The following is a 20,766-nucleotide window of genomic DNA, read 5'->3' on the forward strand; positions in this document are numbered from 1 at the left end:
AGTCCACCAGACGAGCGAGACAGCAAGGTCAAGCGAAGGCGTATTCATCCACCACGTTATAGTGGTCCCGCCACGCGCGACAATGCTTCTACCGCGGCGGCAGCTGATGCAGAGATGCGTAGTCAATGCTCAACCCCTCCATCCAACGGCCTGGTACCCCTTGAGGAGAGCCTTGAAGCAACGCTTCCGGCTGGAAAAGCACCCGGTCTTTCGAACACGCACGCTACGAAAGGTTCTGCAACGCACCCGGAACAGTCTCCTACAACAACAGATCGAGTCGAGCGAGAGCCGCGCGAAGACGCGCAAGAAGCGACGTCACCGAGCATCCGCGAATGGGCGTCTAGAGCAGCGAGGAATTCGGGAGGGATGACTTGGGCTGACTTCGGGGGCCTTGTCTGCACAGGCAATGGGCATACGGAAGAAGAGGTTGAGCTTTGATTGGGGAACGTCTGCTTCTTTTTCCTTTCCCCCCCTTCTCTTGAGTGGTGGGGCTAGGGCCGAAGCATTAGCCTAGTGTAATTGGATTACAGCTCGACATTGAATTAGATACGGGGAGAGGCGGTCCGGCGTGTGCAGAGTTGGGATAGATCCGGTCTCCTAGATCAACAAGGTCGTCCTGGGGGACGAGTGTTGATGCATTTCTCAAACGTGGCGTATCCCACTACGCTTTTAGGACTGACTGACTTTCCCCGCGTCCGAATCCTCGCTCAACAAGCGCCGCTTGACCCAACAACCGGCTTACTTATCCCACAGTAGACACTCTTCCAATATCGATCTGGGATATAATCGGATTCTTGATCATCAATTGCATTTCTCATGAAAAGTGCGCAGCTAGTAGCAAGGCAGCTGCCGCGCCTGTATATCGAAGTAGCCCTTGGACTGTACGACTCGCCGTGCCAAGAACAGCACCCGATAGCCTGCAGGCCTGTGTCAGGCGGTTATGTAGTTTTTCTCGTAGCTTCTCTCCATCCTGTTTTTTATCTGCGTAAGATAGATCAAGGATAGCGCGTGTCCGAACCTCCGACGATGCGGGATGGTATCAAACCAATCCGATCTAGCCAGGTGCGAATCCTCCAGCAATTCAGATGCCCTTGACTCCATTCAAGCCACGGGAGTATTTCCCTTTCTCTTATCTTGCGCGGCCGGAGAAAGCGGCTCTCTTTGCACCTCTCGAGGCCTTGCCGCCGCTCGATCCACCATCTTCCTCGCCAAAGCCCTCGTCTAACTCCATCGCATCGCCGTCGCCACCGCCACCCTCTACGAGCTGGTTGCCTCCTGCATTGGCAGACGGGTGGCTCCTCTTGGCGTTAGCCCTGTCCTCGAAGCTAATCTCAACGCGCTGGCGCAGCAGCTCCTCCTTACGACGCCTCTGCTCGCGGGCGGCGGCGCGGCGGCGGACGGCGGCGATCTCGGCATCGAGGTCGGCGAGTGTGCTATCGCAGCGAGCCTGCCAGGCAGCCAGGTCGGCGACAAGGGCAGGGACCGCTCCCGGCGCGAGGTCCCGCAGCGGGGCGACGGAGGTGACGGTGACGCGGGCGGCGGCCGGGTCGAGCGAGCCGGTGATGAGGTGCGAGTAGATGGCCTGGATGAGCAGGTCCTCGAGCGCGCGTGTCGTGGCGACGTCGAGCGTGGCGCGCAGGTGGTCGTAGGTTAGCTGCGTCGTTGGCTGCGCGGCGAGCGGGAGCAGCGAGAGTAACTTGAGCTTCTGCGTTTGCGCAGCTGACAACGTGGGGAGGGTGTCTTTGGCGGCTGCTGTGGTGGTGTTGGAAGTTAGTCCCGATCTTATCTTCCTACAGATACTGATGTGCGTGGAGCTGCCATTTGAAGCATATGCGGGGAGTGGGAGATGGGTGGAAGAGCACGGCGTACCGGTGTAATCCTGCCAAGTGCCCCAGGCGAAGATCTCAAGGAGGCGCAGATGGCTGGCATGCTCGGGCGAGTCCCGCAGAGCTTGGATATTGCTGGCTTGAAGTAGCTCGGCGAAAACGTAGGTGTTGGGTGCGGAGGTAGCTTGGGTGATGAGGTCGACGGCGGCGCGGGGTGAATTGGCCGACTTGGAGAGTGCCAGGAAGGGCTCAAGGGCGTTGAGGGCGCGTGTCTGCTCCATGGCGAGCTGGTGCGAGGCCGATGCACGGCGTCAGAAGCTTGCCGGCGGGAGTGTTCGAGGCGGTGGATGTTGCGAAGCTCGGGCGTGCTGGCTTCAGTCAGCAGCGTCGATGGCGTACCTAGAGCTGCCGGGCGGCGGCAGTCGGCAGAACGGGCGCCATCACGTGTGCACGGACGGCGGAGAGTGGGAGCCTCAGGCAATGGGCGCAGGCGTCGGGCGGAAAAGTCTCTCGAGCCGGTGCGGCGCGGCTTCAGTGATGGCGGGGCGGCCAGCACGGCAGCAACAGTAGGCGAGCGGTAACACCAGTAGCCAGATGGAGCGCTGTGCGTTTGAGGAGCTTGGCTGGGCTGGGCTCCTGCGCAGCGCAAGCGCCGGAGATCCAGAGATCAGTCGTCTCAGATGGCCTCCTGTATTAGCGTAAGCGACAATTGTCTTCGGAGCGACCAGCGACCGCAGCAGCAATAAAGTAGCCCGCGCCTGCGCCCGCGCCTGCGCCCCTCCTCTGCCAGCCAGACTGCGTCTCATCGCGTTCCGTTCTTTCATCGTGGTCCGTCCCGGCGACGGCCTCAGTCTATTGTCGAGCGATTGTTCTTTGTGAGGCCTGGACGTGCGCCGCCCGCTAGACGCCCGCGGTACCAAGCCTGCCCGCCTTCTCCCGCACGTCAAGCACCTTCCGTTCCGGCTGCGTCGGACTCTTCCCGGACTAGCGAGCCTGAGGCGCTCCCGCGTAGCTGACATATGCAGGCCGTGTCTTCAGCTTACCGCAGCCGCCTCCCGCTTATTGTCTAAGTATATCCTGCAGCGCCCTCTTCCGTCCTGGCGTGCCGCCTTTGTGGCTGCTCTAACACCTCGCCCGCGGATTCTTATTGTGTCTCGGAGCCCACGCGCACTGTCTTCCCTCAACCGCCTGCCGCTGCGACTGCCACTGCGACTGCCACTGCGACCGCGACCGCGTGGGACCCTGTTTTACACCACCGCAACTGGCCACCTAGCTCGAAGCAGCCCTGCCACGGGCTCACCACCGCGATAGTTCCGCCATGGCCAAATCCTACCTTCCCGTGTCGACGCAGGATGTCGACAGCTCGGTGCCGCGGCCCTCTGCCACCCACATGGCTACCACCACACTGAAGGTCGGCGGCATGACTTGCGGCGCGTGCACGTCGGCTGTCGAGAGCGGGTTCCAAGGAGTCGACGGAGCCGGCAATGTCTCGGTCAGCCTGGTCATGGAGCGCGCAGTCGTCCAGCACGATCCCACCAAGCTGTCCGCCGAACAAATTCAGGAGATAATCGAGGACCGCGGATTTGACGCCGAGGTTCTCTCGACCGACCTTCCGCAGAGTGCTGCGGACCCTGAGAGTGACGCGGCTTCAGAGGGACTAGTGACGACAACGGTGTCGGTGGGAGGGATGACCTGCGGCGCGTGCACTTCGGCCATCGAAGGCGCCTTCAAGGACGTCGCAGGCGTCGAGAACTTCAACATTTCGCTGCTCTCGGAACGCGCCGTCATCGAGCATGACCCAGGAATGCTGAGTCCCGAGAAGATTGCGGAAATGATTGAAGACACCGGATTCGATGCAAAGCTTCTGGAAACAAAGCAGCTTCTAGCGCAGTCCCAGCCCCAAGGTTCCGGCAAGCGCGGGAATGTCCTCACCACCACCGTCGCTGTTGAGGGCATGACCTGCGGCGCGTGCACATCCGCCGTCGAGGCTGGCTTCAGGGACCTCGATGGGATGCTGCAGTTTAACATCAGTTTGCTTGCAGAGCGTGCTGTCATTACACATGACCCGCGCAAACTCTCGCCGGAAAGGATTGCAGAGATTATCGAGGAAAGGGGCTTCGACGCGAAGCTGCTGTCTTCTGTAGACAGCGTGCAGCTCTCTTCCAGCAGCACGTCGCAACATCTGAAGATTTACGGCCTGGTCGACGTGAAATCCGCAGAAGAACTGGAATCCACCTTGAAGGCATTACCTGGCGTCTCCGCCGCGTCTATAAATTTTTCCACCTCTCGAGCTGTCATCACGCACAAATCCTCGGTTACCGGCCTGAGAGCCATTGTGGAAGCCGTGGAGGCAGCGGGTTACAATGCTCTTGTGGCCGATTCGGACGACAACAACGCTCAACTCGAATCTCTCTCAAAGACAAAGGAGATTCAGGAATGGCGCAGAGCATTCAAGATCTCGGCATCCTTCGCCATCCCCGTCTTCCTTATCAGCATGTTCATCCCCATGTTTCTTCCATTCATGAACTTCGGTAAATGCCAACTCATGCATGGCCTTTGGCTTGGCGATATCCTCTGCCTCATCCTCACCATACCGGTTCAATTTGGCATCGGAAAGCGCTTCTACAAGTCTGCTTACAAGTCGTTGAAGCATGGCTCTCCGACTATGGACGTCCTGGTTGTTCTCGGTACTTCTGCGGCCTTCTTCTTCAGCGTGGCAGCCATGCTCGTGTCCTTCCTTACCCCTCCGCACACCAAGCCTGCAACAGTTTTCGACACCAGCACCATGCTGATTACCTTCATCACCCTCGGTCGTTACTTGGAGAACCGGGCCAAGGGCCAGACTTCGAAGGCTCTCTCACGTCTGATGTCTCTCGCTCCCTCGATGGCTACTATTTACGCGGATCCCATTGCCGCGCTCAAGGCAGCGGAGGAATGGGGTGAAGATGAGAAGGCCCTCAGGGATGAATCTGCCATGAACGGAAATGCCGCAGAGGAGAGAGTCATCCCGACCGAGCTTCTCGAGGTTGGCGATATTGTCATCCTTAAGCCTGGTGACAAGATCCCGGCTGACGGTACTGTTACTCGTGGCGAAAGTTACGTCGATGAGAGTATGGTCACCGGTGAGGCCATGCCCATTCTCAAGAAGAACGGCCAAGGCCTTATGGCGGGTACGGTCAATGGCGCTGGGCGCGTTGACTTCATCGTCACGCGTGCAGGTCGTGACACCCAACTTTCCCAGATCGTTCGCCTTGTCCAGGAAGCCCAGACTACTCGTGCGCCCATTCAACGTCTGGCCGATCTTGTCGCAGGATACTTCGTCCCCGTCATCGTCACTCTCGGTATGGCAACGTTCGTTGCCTGGATGGTCCTTAGCCACGCGCTCCCGAACCCGCCCAAGGTCTTCTTGGACCACGCCAGTGGCGGTAGGCTCATGGTCTGCGTAAAGCTTTGCATTTCAGTCATTGTTTTCGCATGCCCGTGTGCTCTAGGACTCAGCACTCCTACCGCTGTCATGGTTGGAACTGGTGTTGGTGCCGAGCAAGGCATTCTAGTCAAAGGTGGCGCTGCACTGGAAATGGCTACCAAGGTTACCCACGTTGTTCTGGACAAAACTGGGACGCTCACCGTTGGCAAGATGAGCGTATCCGGTGCTGATATCCGTGGCGGATGGACTAACTCGAAGCCCAAGGAACGTCTGTGGTGGACCTTGATTGGTCTTGCCGAGATGAGCAGCGAGCATCCTATTGCACGCGCTGTCGTCATGGCTGCGAAGGACAATCTCGGACTTGGTGAAGATGGAGCTCTTGATGGCAGTGCTGGCGACTTCGAAGCCACTGTTGGCAAGGGCATCTCCGCGAATGTTGAAGCTGCTATCTCTCCCGACCAGAAGAGATACCGCGTTCTTATCGGCAATGCAGACTTCCTGCGATCACAAGGTGTTGACGTTCCAGCATCCTCAGAGGAAGCTGCCGCCTCATCTAGTGATACTGAAAGCATCGAGGGCCTCGGATCCACCGGCGTCACCACCATCCACACTGCCATTGACACCACTTTCACCGGTACCATCGCGCTGTCCGATACTCTTAAGCCTACCGCCCGCGCAACGATCCGTGCCCTCCGCCGCCTTGGTGTCAGCGCCTCAATCGTTACCGGCGACCAGAAGGCTCCCGCACTAGCAGTCGCCAAGGCGGTCGGCATTCCATCCTCCAACGTCTACGCCAGCGCCACGCCCTCGACCAAGCAAGAAATTATCGAGGAACTCCAGCGACCGCTCGCGCAAGGCGGCCAGGGCCACGTTGTCGCCATGGTCGGCGATGGAATTAACGACTCGCCCGCGCTCGCCACGGCCGCCGTCGGCATCTCGCTCGCGTCCGGCACCGACATCGCAATGGAGGCGGCGTCCGTCGTGCTTATGACGCCCAATGACCTGCTGTCGATCCCGGCATCGCTGCATCTATCACAAACTATCTTCCGCCGCATCAAGTTGAACCTGCTGTGGGCATGTGGCTATAACGTCGTGGGCCTGCCCTTCGCCATGGGCTTCTTCCTGCCCTGGGGCCTGTCACTGCACCCCATGGCCGCCGGCGCCGCCATGGCCTGTTCCTCCGTCTCTGTCGTCGCCTCCTCGCTCGCTCTGCGCTGGTGGCGTCGCCCTCGCTGGATGAGTCTCGAGAATCTCGACCCCGCCGCCGCGGCCCTCGAGGCTGCCAACGGAAAGTCGGACGCTGCTAAGAAGAGTAGCGGCAGTGGCTTCGCCGGCATCGTGGCTTGGGTCAAGAGCTTCTGGACTGAGAGGAAGAGGGAAAGGGAGGAGGCTGGCTACGCACCCGTCCCGCTGCGCGATATGGGCGACGTATGAGGACGGATGGTCCTGCCACTACGCCTCATTTCCTGTTCTCCATCGCAAACTATGTCATATATTGTTTAGTGCTTGTCGTGTGCGAGCCGGCCGGTGTTTGCTAGGTGTTCATACGCACGCGTTTCATGTTGTTGTCTTTTATTAAGTGGCTATGTGGCTACGGTTTATCGTTTTCCCTCTCGGTCTCGACTTGCGATCTTTTGTTCCTTTCGTTGTATCTTTTTGCAAGGATGGGCTGAAGATATCCATGAGACACACAAAGTCAGAGCTTGGAGGGTGAATTCTATAGATGAAGAGCTTGTGATTAAGCAAGAGTGGAGGAGGGGAGATAGTACAGTGCATCCAGTCAATATCCAAACGTCTAGGTAAAGATCCAAAATAAGCTTCCATGAATAAATGCTCAACTCAACGCGCGTGAAGCAAACCATTACTGTCGATCATTCTCAATTTCCTACAACAGTCTTCCGTCTATATCCAGTTGGAAAATTCAAGTAGAAAACGTTCGCAGTCTGTCGCCCACTGAGAGCAGTAGGGAGGGGAAAAAAAAGAAAAAGAAGGAGGCGCTTGATCTGATCTGGCGGGTATACTAGCGCAATGATAACAGGAAGAAAGACAAGTAGGAGAGTAGAGAGAAAGGGAGACATGATCAAATCGTCTAGCTACTTCTTCACAAGAGGGTATGATGATAGAAGCCCCCCCTTTGGCGCCAATCTGTTCCGATGTCCCAAAAAGAGAAAGAAAAGAAGAAAAAATTCAAAGGATCCCCCCAAACCCGTCAACAAAAAGTAGCAAAGTCCGATCCAAATCGACACCTGAGCTTGTTCACCACCAATGTCATGTTACTACTTACTATGCTATGCTGCGCTGTCTGTCATGCTTCGTATCTTTCGTCGTTCATGCTGTGAAATGAGGGAAGGAGAAGACGTGCCCCCAATCAGTTTGTTCTTCTGACGATGATGTGCGCTTCGCAGGTAGCGTTCCCGGCTCGGACTCATGAAAAAAGAAAAAAAGAAAAACCGTCGCTATGCAGATAAATTGACGCAAGAATTCGGAGTGAAATTGCCAAGGAGGAGAAGACCCTGCCCGAGGCTGGAAAAGGCGCAAAGAACGAGGGTAGTGGACGGGTAAACCAGAGATCACCGAATGCTCCATTAACCATCCAAATCCTACTCAAAAACAAGAAAATCAAAAGCCGGATGAAGAGGGGATATACGCAGCCTCGTTTAGTGGCGTTTGTATTTCTCGTCTCTCTTCCTTGCGCTCTCCGGATCGAGTGCGTTCGCAGCACCGAACAGCGTCGCCCCAGTCGCCTTGGCGACCCCGGTGAAGGGTCGCAGCATCACGACCGGAGCGTGACGGACGACGGCCTTGGCCGCGCCCGTTGCACTGCCACTGTCCATGACTTCGCCAGGGATGGCGATGATGGCGTCACGGGCGGAGGCGAAGTCCTGTTGAAGGTGGCGACGTGCGCTGATCAGTCCGGCTCGCACGCCAATGGGCTGGTCCGCGTAGTGCGAGAAGGCCTTGGGTGCTTCCGCCGGAGAGGTACCGGGGGATGAAACATCGTGCCAATTGCCATCATCCTGTTGCGTGGCCGACGATCCAGCAGATGGGGAGACGGGCGAGAGGATTCCTTCCGCGGTCTGCATCATGGCTTGAGTGCCAATGGATATCTTCGCACCAAGGCGCAGAAGCTCCGTCGTCGTGTTTTTTGCGAATGCAACCGCGCCCATCTGCGCGCTGCGCAAGATACGACCATCCCTACTATACTGTGCCATGGGAACAGTAACAATACTCTTTGCAGCGTTCATGACATTTGCAGCCGGGCGGGCTATAGCGAGGCCTGCCATGATGTGAGGAATCTGGTTGCTCTTGACATCGGGCATCCAGATGTCGTTCAAAGTGTTATGGATTTTGTCGAAGCCTGAAATTCCGTAGACGATGCACCGCCTCAGTGTGATATTCGCGCTGTCCAGGATCAGAAAATTCATGAACTCTGTCGTATGGCCGGAGCGGAGGCCTGCATAATCAACCTTCTTCGGCTTGTAGTCGAGCTTCAACTTCACCGTTCGCACTTCGAGACGCTGGATGAAAGGTTGCTCTCCAGGTGCTTCCTTGGAAACAATTCTATCGTCCTTGAACTCGAAGAAGCGAGTAATGAAGTCGAGAGCATCTTGGTCGACATGCAGCCGTAGAGGAAGTACCGAAACCTGTATGTGTCTCTTCTTTAATATCAAATAGCCTTATATTGACCGCATGGAAGGGGATGACTTACGCGAATCACGAGCTCTGATGCGGCCAGATTGAGCACAGGCCGCACAGTCAACATCTCCAGGTGGATCATGGGAGAGCCAAGGGGGCGTTCTCCAGCGCTCATGTCATATGTGACGAACTTGTTCCAAGTCGAAGAAGGGACATGGTCGTTGACCTCCAAGTCGCCAACACGAACGTCGACGGAGTTCTGTGTTTCTCCGGAGCCCGGGGGGAAGACCACGACGTCGGCAGAAATTCCCTTCAATTCGAAGGTAATCTTGGGACGGCGGCCTCTTTCAAGCTTCAGGCGCATGCCTCTTGAGCGTGGGTGCGCAGTCGCCCGGGATGCGGTGGTCGTGGCGTAACTGGTTTCGCTAGCGGTATCATCACCGCCTCTCATTGCACGATTGATCTGCCTCCGGTTCTCCTCTGGCGTGTTGTTGACAGGGAGAGCAATGTAAACCGAGCCGAACAGCAGGTCTTCTTCGATAGACATCCCATCATCCTCGTCGTAGCCTCTCTCGCGTCTCTCCTGCGCACGCTGCTGCACTTCCTCAAGCTTCTGGCCAAGCTTCTCGCGTGTCCGCGGCCAATCGTAACCATCGTACAAGTTCCAGATGAAGTGAACGTCCTTCACCCGTAGAGTCAGCGGACTCTTGACAACAGGAACCTCGCTAGACTCGATGTACTCGTTCTTGCGAGAGTTCCAAGCTTGAGCCGCTGGACGTTCTGGCGATGACTGTCCGAAGAAGTCCTCATCCCATTGGAGCTCCTCCGTAGGCTCTCCAGGATCATTCTTCAGCTGAGACTGATACATGGATTCCACAATGGATTCTTCAGTCATATCATCAAGTAGTGGCAAGTGGCTGGGGTCGTAGAGGCTGCCGGCGAAATGGAGATCCTGTTCGTCATCGTCGACCACAATCTCTTGATCCTGATGGAGATGCTCTCCCACAGGAGCCTTGAAGTTGTCCCCAACGAGAGAAGCCATCATGTCCATGACCGGCTCAACCTTTGTCCGGTACTGGATTTCCGTGGAGGGTGGTTGCGGCGGCGCTAACCCGCCTAGGACTGAGAACAGGGTCTGGGTCGAATCGGCACAGCTGCCCATGACGAAAAGGTCATTCTTGAACTCCACATCAACCGCTCGAGGTCCATCTCCAGCCGGCTCAGTAATCTTGACAATGGCCCTGGCTTTAGACGTGGTCCCAACGGAGACAAAGCCCCAGCGGCAGAGGCTGTGTACTTGAGGAGTTCCAAGTTCTGCATGTGAAGGCCTGGCATCCTGTGCTTCTTCTGTTTGCAGACGATCCACGTCATCGATTACCAGTAAAGATGCTTTCCTTATATCAAGACAGGCTGTCATGGCCTCATCCTGAACGAGAGATCCAGTGAACCGGGTGTCCGAGAGGACGAGGAGAGCCTTTGCACGGCTCTTGTGAGGATTCAGACCGATCGCGCAGTCACGCAAGAGTAAGTCAAGATTCATGGGTCGAGATGGCGGTCCTGTTCTCTCACTGCCAGTCGACGACTGTCTGGTGATCCCAGGAGATGGTGCCCGCTTGATGGTCGCAACAGAGGAGGCCATGCCAAGCGCTACGTCATCCGCAGTACAGTCTTCTGAAAGGTTTAGTAGAGCCATGATGGTCGTGACCCGATAGTCAAGGACAAGGTTAAACAGCTTGACTTTCAGAGTGGGTTCCATATCGTCTCCCAGCCAACGTGCCATGATCATTGGCACAGTAGCTTCTCGGCCATCGAGTTCAGTGACCTCGGTCACGACTAGCTCGGAGCTGTTACGTTCGGCATCGATTTTGCCGACTGAGAGCGCAAGTAAAGCGGGTAAGCCGACATGGGCGACGCGCACTTGGCTGCAGTGCAGAGTGAATTGCCCGATCCTCTCATCTACAATCACATCGAACTTGCAGTCGGCCAGCTCAATCATAGAAAGAATCCCAGGACGCTCGTCATCTGGCAGAAGCTTGGCCACGCTGGACAGCTTGGCCACATCTTGTCCGAGGCTTTCAAGCTGCTTCAACCCATCCAGGTCGGAGATAGCGAGACGTACAGAGTTCTGAACTTTCACCTTTACCAGCGATCCTTTCCGCCTTTGCGAAAGCAGTGTGTCGATAAGGATGTCGTCATCGGCCTCGTACTTGAAGTCCGTTGGAGTAATCAGCGAAAGTAGGTCAGATAAATCAGCCTCTGCCGGAATAAAAGCGTAGTCCAGGCGGACTCCGTCGAGTTCGACATCCATTGGAGGTTTGTTTGACCATACTGTCGGAGTAGTTGGTTGAGGCCCTGTAACCTTTGTATGTTTGATGCTGAGCCGGACGCCGCCTTTGCGTACAGACGTGCGAATCGTGCTCGTTTGCAGCAGCAGCCCGCAGGTCTCCCCTTGAAGCGAGAATTTGAGGCCCGCGAAGCGTGCGTCAATCTTTGGAAACGGTGGTTCAGCTTCAGATCCAAGGACGGCCTTAGGCGCGGGCTGATTTTTGGGCGGAGGCGGAGGTAGAATGCAGGTCGACTTGATGTGATTGCCGATCTTTAGGACGCCGCTGAAGCCGCCATAGGACGCAAATGTTTCATCCAACTTTTGAATATCCAATGACACATTTATTGGCAGGGTGGATACTTCAATGCGTTGGTCCACACCTTCGTGTCTGTAGGCAACTGAAATGTCGGTTTCGATTGGCTTGGTGATATCCATGGTCGTCTCGTCTAATCCTGTGCCCGGCCGGAAACTGAGAATATCGCGATCATTGAATCCGAGCGAGAGGGTCCCTATCTTCAGATTTGCTCTCGGCGAACCCTGGTTGGTGTCACACGTAGCTCTGAGGCCCTGGGCTTGCAGCTGCAGGAAGATGTCATTCAAATCCCATTCAGCATGGCGCAAGGCGCCCATAGGTTTGTTGGTGGCCACGCTTTGGCTCGAGACCTCTTTGAGCAAAGCGATCCGCAGGCTTTCCATGCTGAACTTGAGTGCAATTCCGTCGGGCTTCGATTCGACACCACCCACTGACTTTTTAGCCTCATTGGATGAATCTTTAGGAACATCCATCGCAGACGAGTTGCCGAACAGTTGCTGAATCAACTTCACGATGCGCATGGCCAGGTGTACTGTCTCCACATCTACTTGGAGTCGTACATTGCCGACGGAAATCTCGATCTCGTGGCTCGACCGGTCCCCACCGCTCCTCTTCGGTTCTTCCGCACTGGGCATCACCGATCGATGTTGAGCGGGTACTTTACGTGACTCTCGCATGATGCTAGCTGAAGGTCTGGGTCTTGCAGTGGATGCCGCGTACTGAGAGAAAGAGCCAGGCACATCGTGGAAGACAGAATCGTCCGCGAAGGCGACTTTCGAGCGACTTGGTTGGTCTGGGTATGCAAGAGAGTCCGACTGATCAAGTTCCTGGGGAGTTTGATGACCAGATATCCACGCAGAAATCGTATCAATATCCAGGAGCGGGATGAAAGCCTTCGTAGTAGGCGGATCGTCCTTACCTTCGTTGGACGTAGCCGGATCGGTGCCAAGGCGGCTGCCAGGTCTAGGGGTCTCGCAACCATCATCCTTTTCGACGATAGGGTCAAGGGAGGCAGGAGTGGCCGAGGTTGGTGGTTGATATATGCGATCCGAATCATTGCTAGACATACTTGAAGTGTCCCACGCGCCAGGCATATGGAAGGATCTACTTGATTGAGAAGGCCCATCATCGACTGCGCTCATGTACATGCTCTCAGCCTCTTCATGACTGAACAGCCTTGACTCCGCAAGATCACCTTGTGTGGAAGATGCCGGTGAAGGAGAAGTGCTTGCTGATCGATCGGATGTGTTTGTGTTATCTGGGCTGGGAGAACTGCGACCTACGACATCGTCGCGATGTCCCAGATGAGGATCCGAATGCGCATGCTCCGGACTAGGCTGAGACTTGGAGATGTAGTCTCTGTCTCCGTCTCTCTCGACTTGGGTTTGTCCAGGGTGATATGAAAGCCGGCCGGGCAGTGAATTACTACCAGAGAAGTGGTCACGTTCTTCACTTGCTCCTGCACTTGAGCGTTCCAAGCCAGCCAAACTCCCACGGCTCTGAACAGGGCTCTCTTCTCCTTCGATCTTTGTATCAAAGACGCCATTGTCCATACCGAATTGGAGGATCGACTCATCACCGTACAAGCTCTGCTGGCCGAAATCACCGGATGTTGCCGATGAAGTCATGTTTAGACCGGTGGAGGCATGGTCTTCATCTTCAGCATCAGCGAACCTGTCAGCATCTGTCGTCATGATTGATGCAGCCATATCTGGAAATTGTTGGCTTGACTGTGGGGAGGGTAATGATCCAGATGTGGCTAATGGCGAGTGGCTTTGCGGGGCTGGGGAAGTTGTGGCAACCGGGCTTGTGGCAACCGGACTCAAGGTGACCGGACTCAAGGTGACCGGACTCGTGGCGACTGGACTTGCGGCAACCGGACTTGCCACCGAAGGAGTGGAGTGGCTGATTGAATCAGACCGCGCACTCCTACTTGCGGCTGGAGATGCAGCAAGTGACGACGCAATCCTGCTCTTTGCCATGCTTTGTTCGTTCAGGAGAACCCCCGCCGACAGTGCTTTCAGAGTGATCTTGCGTTTTCCCCGTCTTGTCTGCGATTGCTGCTCAGACGAAAGTGGCACCTCAGGCTCACCCGCAGTCAGTCCCTCAACCTCGACGCCACCGATGTGGATCACGAGGTCTGCCTGAACGTGTTCGTCATCTTCCCATTCCTCCGAGGGGATTTCTGTCTCCACATGAAGCTCGATATCTCCGATGGAGAGCTGCACGGTATCCTCCATGAGGTGAAGGTAGTTGGTCAAATAGTCTGGCACAGTCAAGCCGACACCCATTCCCAATTCTGACTCTTCGGCGTCATCGCTGTACACGCTCGATCCAGTGAAGGGATCCTGCTGTAGATACTGCGACTGGGAGTGGATGGCAGCTTCGAGCTGTCTCCTTTCCTCGTCCGATTCTTCTTGTATGAACGACTTTGCCAAGTCTTCGGCGGTTGGTATGGCGTCTGAGCCCGAGCCCCTAGCGGATGTGTGCCTCGTATGTCTGGCGTCCTCATCGCAGTCCTGCAATATTTTCCCCTTGACGACTATCCCGGAAGTATCTATGGAGACGCCTTGAAGGTTGGCAGGAACGGTGATGCGGAGGTCGTTGACGAAGGCCTCACCAACTTGAAAGCCGGGCGGAAGCGGTAGGAAGGAGGTTAGTTTCTGCGCGATATTAGAGTTAGCATGATGTCAGTGCATCACCCGACAGAAGACTTCACGCACCGCAGCCTTGAGCGGGACCTTGGGCAAGGTAATCACGCTGGTCCTGCCCCAGCTGAAGTTGAACTTGTCCAAGTCGATGGACGTGTCGTCGATGACGTCGACTTTGGACAGGGCAAAGCGCAGAAGGCGCTGCTTGACCGAGGGTGGTAGTAGAAATGCCATGGCGACTGGAGGCGGTGATGCAGGCGCGGCGCCCCGCTTTGGGGAAGGCTGGGAGCACAGAGGCAGGCAGGCGCGATGCTCCTGGCGGAGGAGAGTGCGGGCGAGCGGCGGCGGCGAGCGTGGGAGCTCTAGCTGTGGCCATAGGGCGGATGCGAGGTGATGTCGGTGGGCGACATTAAGCGGACATGCCTTGGGCGCAGGGGAGTGGGCAGGCGGAGCAACGAGGTGCGGGCAGGGTCCGGGCTAAAGTGCGAGGAGCCAGGGCTGGCCGGAGGCGGCGGGCGAGGAGCTGGCGCGGCGGCTGGTGACGAGCAGCGTGTTGGAGAGAACAGCGCAGGTGAGCAAGCAACCTCGAGACGGATGCAGCACCAGACTCGAGCGTGTCACGGGCACGCGTGCTCCAGTGTCTCGGCCGGCGATAAGCGCGGGCGATAAAGATGCCTGATGACGCTGGGTCGCTGCCCCGGGCTGCTACCTAGGCCTGCACCCGCGCCCGCGCCCGCGCCCTAGCGCCGCCTTCGCACGCGCCTCCCCGCGGTCGCGAACGCGCCCCCATGCCCCTTTTCCGCTCCCTCAACTGCTCAAATCCCTCTGACCGCCCGGCATTTCGCCCAAGCCGACTATCGACTCCACATCACCGTAGCCTGCAGCCACTGAGCGCCAGGCTCTAGATCCACCCGCAGCGAGCTCCCCGCGGCCGAGTCAGTAGCCAGCTATGGACTGCGCATCCTTGCAGGACGACGACGCTGCCTGGCTGCAGCAGCTAGGCGTGCCGCGCCTGGAAGACCAGTTTATCCAGAAGTACCTCGACGGCCGCGACAAGCTCGTCGAAGAGGAAAAGAAACAGCGAAGCGGTTGGTGATCATTGCCACAATCGATGAGTAGAAGAGGGTCTGACAAACGTGGTCAGACCGCTTCTTCCGCGACAGTCTATCGCCCACGGCCTTCGAGGCCTGCTCCATTGTCGATCAGATTCGCTTCGAAGAGCAGCAGACCCTATGGACCAAGGACTACGAGAACACCCTGGTCGACGACGGCGATGTCTTCCCCGGCATGATGTTCTCGCTCGCCAAGGAACGCATGGAGAGGAGCAGGCTGTGGCAGATTGTGCGCCGCATGCCCAAGGGCGCTCTGCTGCACTGCCATCTGGAGGCCATGGTCGAGCTGGACTGGATGCTGGATCTGGCCTTCGAGCTGGATGGTATCCATGTCTGGTCCGACAAGAGTCTTTCCGATGATGCCAGCCGTGCCAAGGCGCCCTTTTTCTTCACCTACACCAAGGTGTCCAAGGAGGGATGCGCATCCATATGGTCAGATTCCTACGAATCGAGGACGCCTATCCCATTAGAAGTTGCCGCCGACTCCTTCCCCAACGGTGGCCGCGCCGGTTTCAGGGAATGGGTCAAATTACGGACGATGATCACCTCTGACGAGTGCTTGAAGCATCACTACGGCATTAATGATGTATGGCGGAAGTTCGCCTCATGCTTCCCCATTCTCGCGAGTCTGATCTTCTACGAACCTTTCTTCCGCCGTTATATGCGGAAGATGTTCGAAAACCTCTACGCCGACGGTGTGCAATGGGTAGACGTGCGAGCGGTCTTCGTCAACCCCTGGCGACCGGAGGGATCCGAGGAAGTTGCGTCCAACCACGATGGATTCTTCGAGGCGTTCGGCGAGGAAGTGGAGAAGTTCAAGGCTTCGGAGGAGGGCAAAGGCTTTTGGGGTGCTCGCTTTATTTGGACGACCCCCAGAGTTCTTGACAAACGCCGTATTGTTGAGAGTAAGTGGTTGGAGCCCAATTTCATGCCGTCTGCAGCTCGTTAACGATGATAACAGGCATGAAGTGTTGCGTTGAGAGTAAGGTCAAGTTTCCCGAGCTGATCGGAGGCTACGATTTGGTGGGCCAAGAAGACACTGGACGACCACTCCAAGACCTTCTTCCCGAACTGTTCTGGTTCAAGAAGCGCTGTATGGAATCCGGCGTGGACGTGCCATTCTTCTTCCATGCCGGTGAGACGCTGGGAGACGGCGATACCACCGATGAAAACCTCTTCGATGCGGTCCTCCTTGGTACAAGGCGAATCGGCCACGGTTTCTCGCTTTTCAAGCACCCGCTTCTCATTGACATGATCAAGCAAAAGAAAATTCTCATTGAGAGTTGTCCTGTGTCGAACGAAGTTCTGCGCCTAACCGGTTCCATCATGTCCCACCCGCTCCCAGCTCTCCTTGCGCGTGGCGTGAATGTTTCCCTTTGCAACGATGACCCATCGATCTTGGGTCAAGGAACCAGCGGAATGACGCACGACTTCTGGCAAGCGCTTCAGGGCTGGGAGAACCTCGGCCTCGCTGGCTTGGGATCATTGGCTGAAAATAGCGTGAGGTGGGCCAACTTCGAGGACTGCTCCCAGAAGGAGTGGCTAGAGGATATCAAAGTCGGTGCTCTTGGAAGTGGCATTCGAGCACAGAGGCTGAAAGAGTGGATTGCATCATGGGAAAAATACTGCCAGTGGATCGTGAAGGAGTTCGGCGTTGATGAGGACCTCAGTCCGGAGGAGTGAAACGATGCTATACGCAACATTTAGACACGTTGGGAATGATACGGCAGGCGGCGCGAAGGCTGATAGAAGGTTGGCTTGATGGGTTTGGGGAACAGGTCAGTTGGTGCCAGGGGTTTTCATTTTGTCATTTGGTTTGCTCTTCTAAGACGTTTCCCTCTTTGCGGAACCTTGGCTTCTCACTCGGGCGGGCTCCTCCCCTTGCAAAGTCGATGTTTTAATATATATTGTATATTACACATCCTGTATCATCTAATCACGGCCTCTCTACCTCTTAGGTGTTTCATAGATCACGGCCGCAGTCGCATGGGGTCCTCAGTGTCAGTAGAGGGAGACACCCCACTATATCGGTGCATATATATCCCAATCACATTTCAACTATCTACAAGAAGGAAGTCGACAACTGAAGAGGCTGCTCGGGCCTAAGCACTGCTGCTAGAAACTGCAGTGAAGCTGCTCTGCGCGACGCTGATCTTATCCACGGTCCAAGTGATGCCGCCGTCGGAAGAAGTCAATTCAGTTGCCGTCGCCTCGTTCAACGCAAGCGTGCCCTTGAAGGCCGTGTCGGCCTCGGCCAACTTGATGGTGGTGTTTTGGTACGCTATATGGCCATCAGCAGAGCTCTCGGCAACGCTACATAGGGTAACAGGAACTTACTGTGAGCATTCACGATGCCGCTGCACTGATCCTGGCACTCCACAGCCGTGCCCCAGCCCTGAGCCTTGCCGGAAGCGGTCGATAGTGTCGAGATGACCTCTCCCTCGATGCTGACGGTCTGTGTGGTATTACCCGACGCCTCGTCGTACTTGTCTAAGGAGGGAATGAGCCCACAAAGCACGTTCACCAATACAATAGAGCCACTTACAGTTGATCGTAACTCCTTGGTTGGCAGACATCGGCTTCGCGTCGCCGCTGAGCTGCGTGTCGCCGGTGTACGTGCTCGCAAAAACACACCATTGACCGCTTGTACCGCCACATTGCCTGGACCACCTTTAGAAATCATTAAGGCTGATACATGACAAGAAGATTACTCACGCTTCGGTCTCGGTGCTCGAGCTCACAATGCTCTGCACCAACTGTCCGTTGCTCGTGCCCATGCCAGGCCATAGAACCATGCGGTCCTGCTGCGGATCGGGCGTCTTCCCGGGATACAGTGTTGTCTCGGCCTCGACGATGTAGGATGTAGTCGCGCCGAGGGAGTAGTAGGGGCCGAAGCGGACGCTGTACTGGGCGGCGGCATTGCCGGCCAGGGCGAGGAGAAGGGTCTTCTTCGAGAAGCTAGGCATGGCTGCAGTATGGACCAAAGCTCGATGGAAGACGAAAAGCACAAAACAAGCTTCCAGGATAGGCTTGACGGCCAGTATTCATAGCGATGCAGAGCGTATATATTGGATGGGCCGCAAAGACGGCGCGAGCCACCGCAGCCATCCTTGAAAAGATTGAAACGTTTCATCACTCGTCAAACTATGAGTCCACTTACGAATGTTCCGATGTCTCATGTATACGTTAGGGGCGGAGATAGATCGAGACAAACAATAGGGATGCTGCGTTTACGAGGCCGCGTTTCATCACGTTTGATCTTTGGCAGGGTCGTCTATACGAGCCGTGCCCCGTATTAATTAGACGCAAAAGTAGCAACCCCCGGGTGCACCACATGAAGAGAATAGTGTCAACTGATGTGTATTCCTATTTTGAAGGTTGCCGGATGGTCATCCCAACTGAAAGACTCTCGACGGTCGCTTGGCCCTCCTGCAGGTTTCCCCGCCCTTATGCTCGGCACAATCAACAGCCTGGGAGGCCGACTTCAGATTCCTCCTCCCCCAAACATGCCGACACGACTAGTCGACTCTAATGGGCTGGTCGAAATGGTACAAAACGGGAGCCATGAGCGCAAGAGCAGGGTACGGTGCGAGGCGATATTATTCGGATGCTCATAGGCCGGAAAAAATGGATGACTTGCTCGCAGGTGGCAATTCATATGCCGGTACCAGGGAATGCGCCAGCTTTGCTGAGAACGACCTTGCCATACTCGCGAGAGATGTAGCCCTTCATTAAGTTCTATGCAAAGTTAGTCGGCGCGAAACGCGATGCACCCTCCCCCATCGAATGAACTTGCCTTATAGATCATATTTGCGAGTAGGCACTCTATCTCGTCATTGTCGAGCGCCTCTCCATCACGCCTTGCCATGCTCAGATTGAGAGCAGCGCCAAACTCGGCAATGGGAATCCTTGTTCTCCGAAGCTTGTCTTTCTCAGTCTGACCTTCCTTCAGCGGCTCAAAGCCTCCAGCGAGGAAGACCTTGCGAAGAAGATTCCGCAGAACAATGTCACGGCCGCGCTCCAGAGTCAGATAGATACGTCTTTTGACAAATTCATCTTCACCAGCAACAAGAGCAGCGTCAAAGCCCGCCAAATCGCCCTTCTTGATGCAAGTTGCAAGGGGTGTGAAAAGCTGCTGCAGACGGGGATAAGGCTCCAGCAACCGCTGTGTTGGAAGTGTATGAGTAGTAAGAAGGTGGCAAGGGATTAAGTAGGTCAGGATCAGTTGGCGGTTCTTTCTGGCGTCCCTGTGGCAGAGTCGCCAAGCTTCGGTGAGGTGCTCTTCTGCTTGCTTGTAATCCTCGTCGAGAAAGCTCAGGACACCACTGTAGTATTTGAACGTCACCTGGTGAGACTTTGGGAAGGCGCTGAACGGCGGCATATCACCTCTGGCGGCGTGCAGGGAACGCAGGATGTTCTTCGAGAGGCTAACAGCGTTCAGCTTAAAGTAAGTCTTGAAGAGGATGTTGGCGATGTAATAGAGCGCCCATTTGCGGGAATCTTCCAAGGGCTCCCTACATTTTGTCTTAGTATTGATAAAAGTGCGCATCTCCGTGGTACTGCTACGTACCGATCGCTGATGCATAAGCCAAACATGCGGTTGATATTTCTGGCAGCATCCTCCAGCTTGTCGTTCTTCCCCATAGTATCTGTGATATCATCTGAAAATCCAGCATTGAAATTCTTGCCCTTTGCTTGAGCAAGGCTCTCATCAGCTTTGATGGCGAAGACGCGGAGGAACTTGGCGGCAACATAAAGACAAGGAATGGTCCAAGCAGGGAAGTGGCCGGCTGAGAAGCCCTTGATGAGGGCGTTGACAACCTCCTTCCACGTTTCGTATGCCTTGGGCCAGTCGGCATCTCTCTGGCCCTGGTACGACGTCTCTTCAGCGCTCAGTATATCACCCAGTGCCTTCCAGTACGCAGCATAGACCTCAGTCCAAGCACCAATCTCGGCCTTTGACAATCCAATGGGATTGTTTGAAGGAAGGCGTTGTCGGATGTCGGTCTGGACGCTGGCGAGGGTGGTGCTGCGGTGGAAAGCGTACAAGAAGCCTGCGGCATTGGGCGGCGGAACGGGAGTGATGGTTGCAGCGACGCCATAGCCGTTGCCGGCAGCGAACGCGCGGCTGAATTCGCCAAGAACGGCGTCCATGATGGGGTTGGTGGGTGGTGACGATCACTGCAGGTCGTGGATAGGGATGCAATGGCGATTTATGGTGCGCGCGCCCAGAGCAAGAGCGTCATCGCATTCAGGCGGCGTGTCGCGTTGGTGGGGCAGGCGCCAGGGCGGCCGGCGGTCGTGGTGTAGGGCAGGCACATGCGGCTCGGCACTAGCGCCAAAGCTAAGCGAGAATCGCACACCCGACAAGACGTCCGCGAGCAAAAGTCATTTTCCTGCCTAAGACGACGACGACAACGGACGACATCCACACCGCCGACGCCAAAAAACATCAAGGTCAGTCAACCGCCATCT

General features: G+C 56.1%; 6 protein-coding genes across 6 annotated transcripts; 2 read left to right on the forward strand and 4 right to left on the reverse strand.

Annotated features, from left to right (window-relative positions):
• Window positions 1–1,129: 1,129 nt before the first annotated feature.
• Window positions 1,130–2,107, reverse strand: SLS55_000435 (uncharacterized protein; the record flags this gene model as incomplete). Its single annotated transcript, XM_066771946.1, has 2 exons — window positions 1,130–1,752; window positions 1,870–2,107. The coding sequence occupies 2 exons, from the start codon at window positions 2,105–2,107 to the stop codon at window positions 1,130–1,132; spliced, it is 861 nt and encodes a 286-aa protein (XP_066637225.1).
• A 1,037-nt stretch (window positions 2,108–3,144) lies between these two features.
• CCC2 (Cu(2+)-transporting P-type ATPase) lies at window positions 3,145–6,687 on the forward strand (the record flags this gene model as incomplete). The annotated part of the gene is made up of 1 exon (XM_066771947.1): window positions 3,145–6,687. The coding sequence occupies one exon, from the start codon at window positions 3,145–3,147 to the stop codon at window positions 6,685–6,687; it is 3,543 nt and encodes a 1,180-aa protein (XP_066637226.1).
• Window positions 6,688–7,910: 1,223 nt separating this feature from the next.
• ATG2 (autophagy-related protein 2) lies at window positions 7,911–14,413 on the reverse strand (the record flags this gene model as incomplete). The annotated part of the gene is made up of 4 exons (XM_066771948.1): window positions 7,911–8,897; window positions 8,963–13,185; window positions 13,462–14,191; window positions 14,252–14,413. 4 exons carry the CDS (start codon window positions 14,411–14,413, stop codon window positions 7,911–7,913), a joined length of 6,102 nt encoding a protein of 2,033 aa, XP_066637227.1.
• A 715-nt stretch (window positions 14,414–15,128) lies between these two features.
• On the forward strand, window positions 15,129–16,974 carry SLS55_000438 (uncharacterized protein; the record flags this gene model as incomplete). The annotated part of the gene is made up of 3 exons (XM_066771949.1): window positions 15,129–15,267; window positions 15,324–16,196; window positions 16,253–16,974. 3 exons carry the CDS (start codon window positions 15,129–15,131, stop codon window positions 16,972–16,974), a joined length of 1,734 nt encoding a protein of 577 aa, XP_066637228.1.
• Window positions 16,975–17,393: 419 nt separating this feature from the next.
• Window positions 17,394–18,257, reverse strand: SLS55_000439 (uncharacterized protein; the record flags this gene model as incomplete). The annotated part of the gene is made up of 4 exons (XM_066771950.1): window positions 17,394–17,572; window positions 17,629–17,781; window positions 17,837–17,952; window positions 18,007–18,257. 4 exons carry the CDS (start codon window positions 18,255–18,257, stop codon window positions 17,394–17,396), a joined length of 699 nt encoding a protein of 232 aa, XP_066637229.1.
• Window positions 18,258–19,039: 782 nt separating this feature from the next.
• On the reverse strand, window positions 19,040–20,445 carry CSN12 (COP9 signalosome (CSN) subunit; the record flags this gene model as incomplete). Its single annotated transcript, XM_066771951.1, has 2 exons — window positions 19,040–19,805; window positions 19,862–20,445. The coding sequence occupies 2 exons, from the start codon at window positions 20,443–20,445 to the stop codon at window positions 19,040–19,042; spliced, it is 1,350 nt and encodes a 449-aa protein (XP_066637230.1).
• Window positions 20,446–20,766: the final 321 nt, after the last annotated feature.

Source organism: Diplodia seriata (genome assembly GCF_021436955.1).
Source record: "Diplodia seriata strain FDS-637 chromosome Unknown scaffold_1, whole genome shotgun sequence".
Lineage (NCBI taxonomy): Eukaryota > Fungi > Ascomycota > Dothideomycetes > Botryosphaeriales > Botryosphaeriaceae > Diplodia > Diplodia seriata.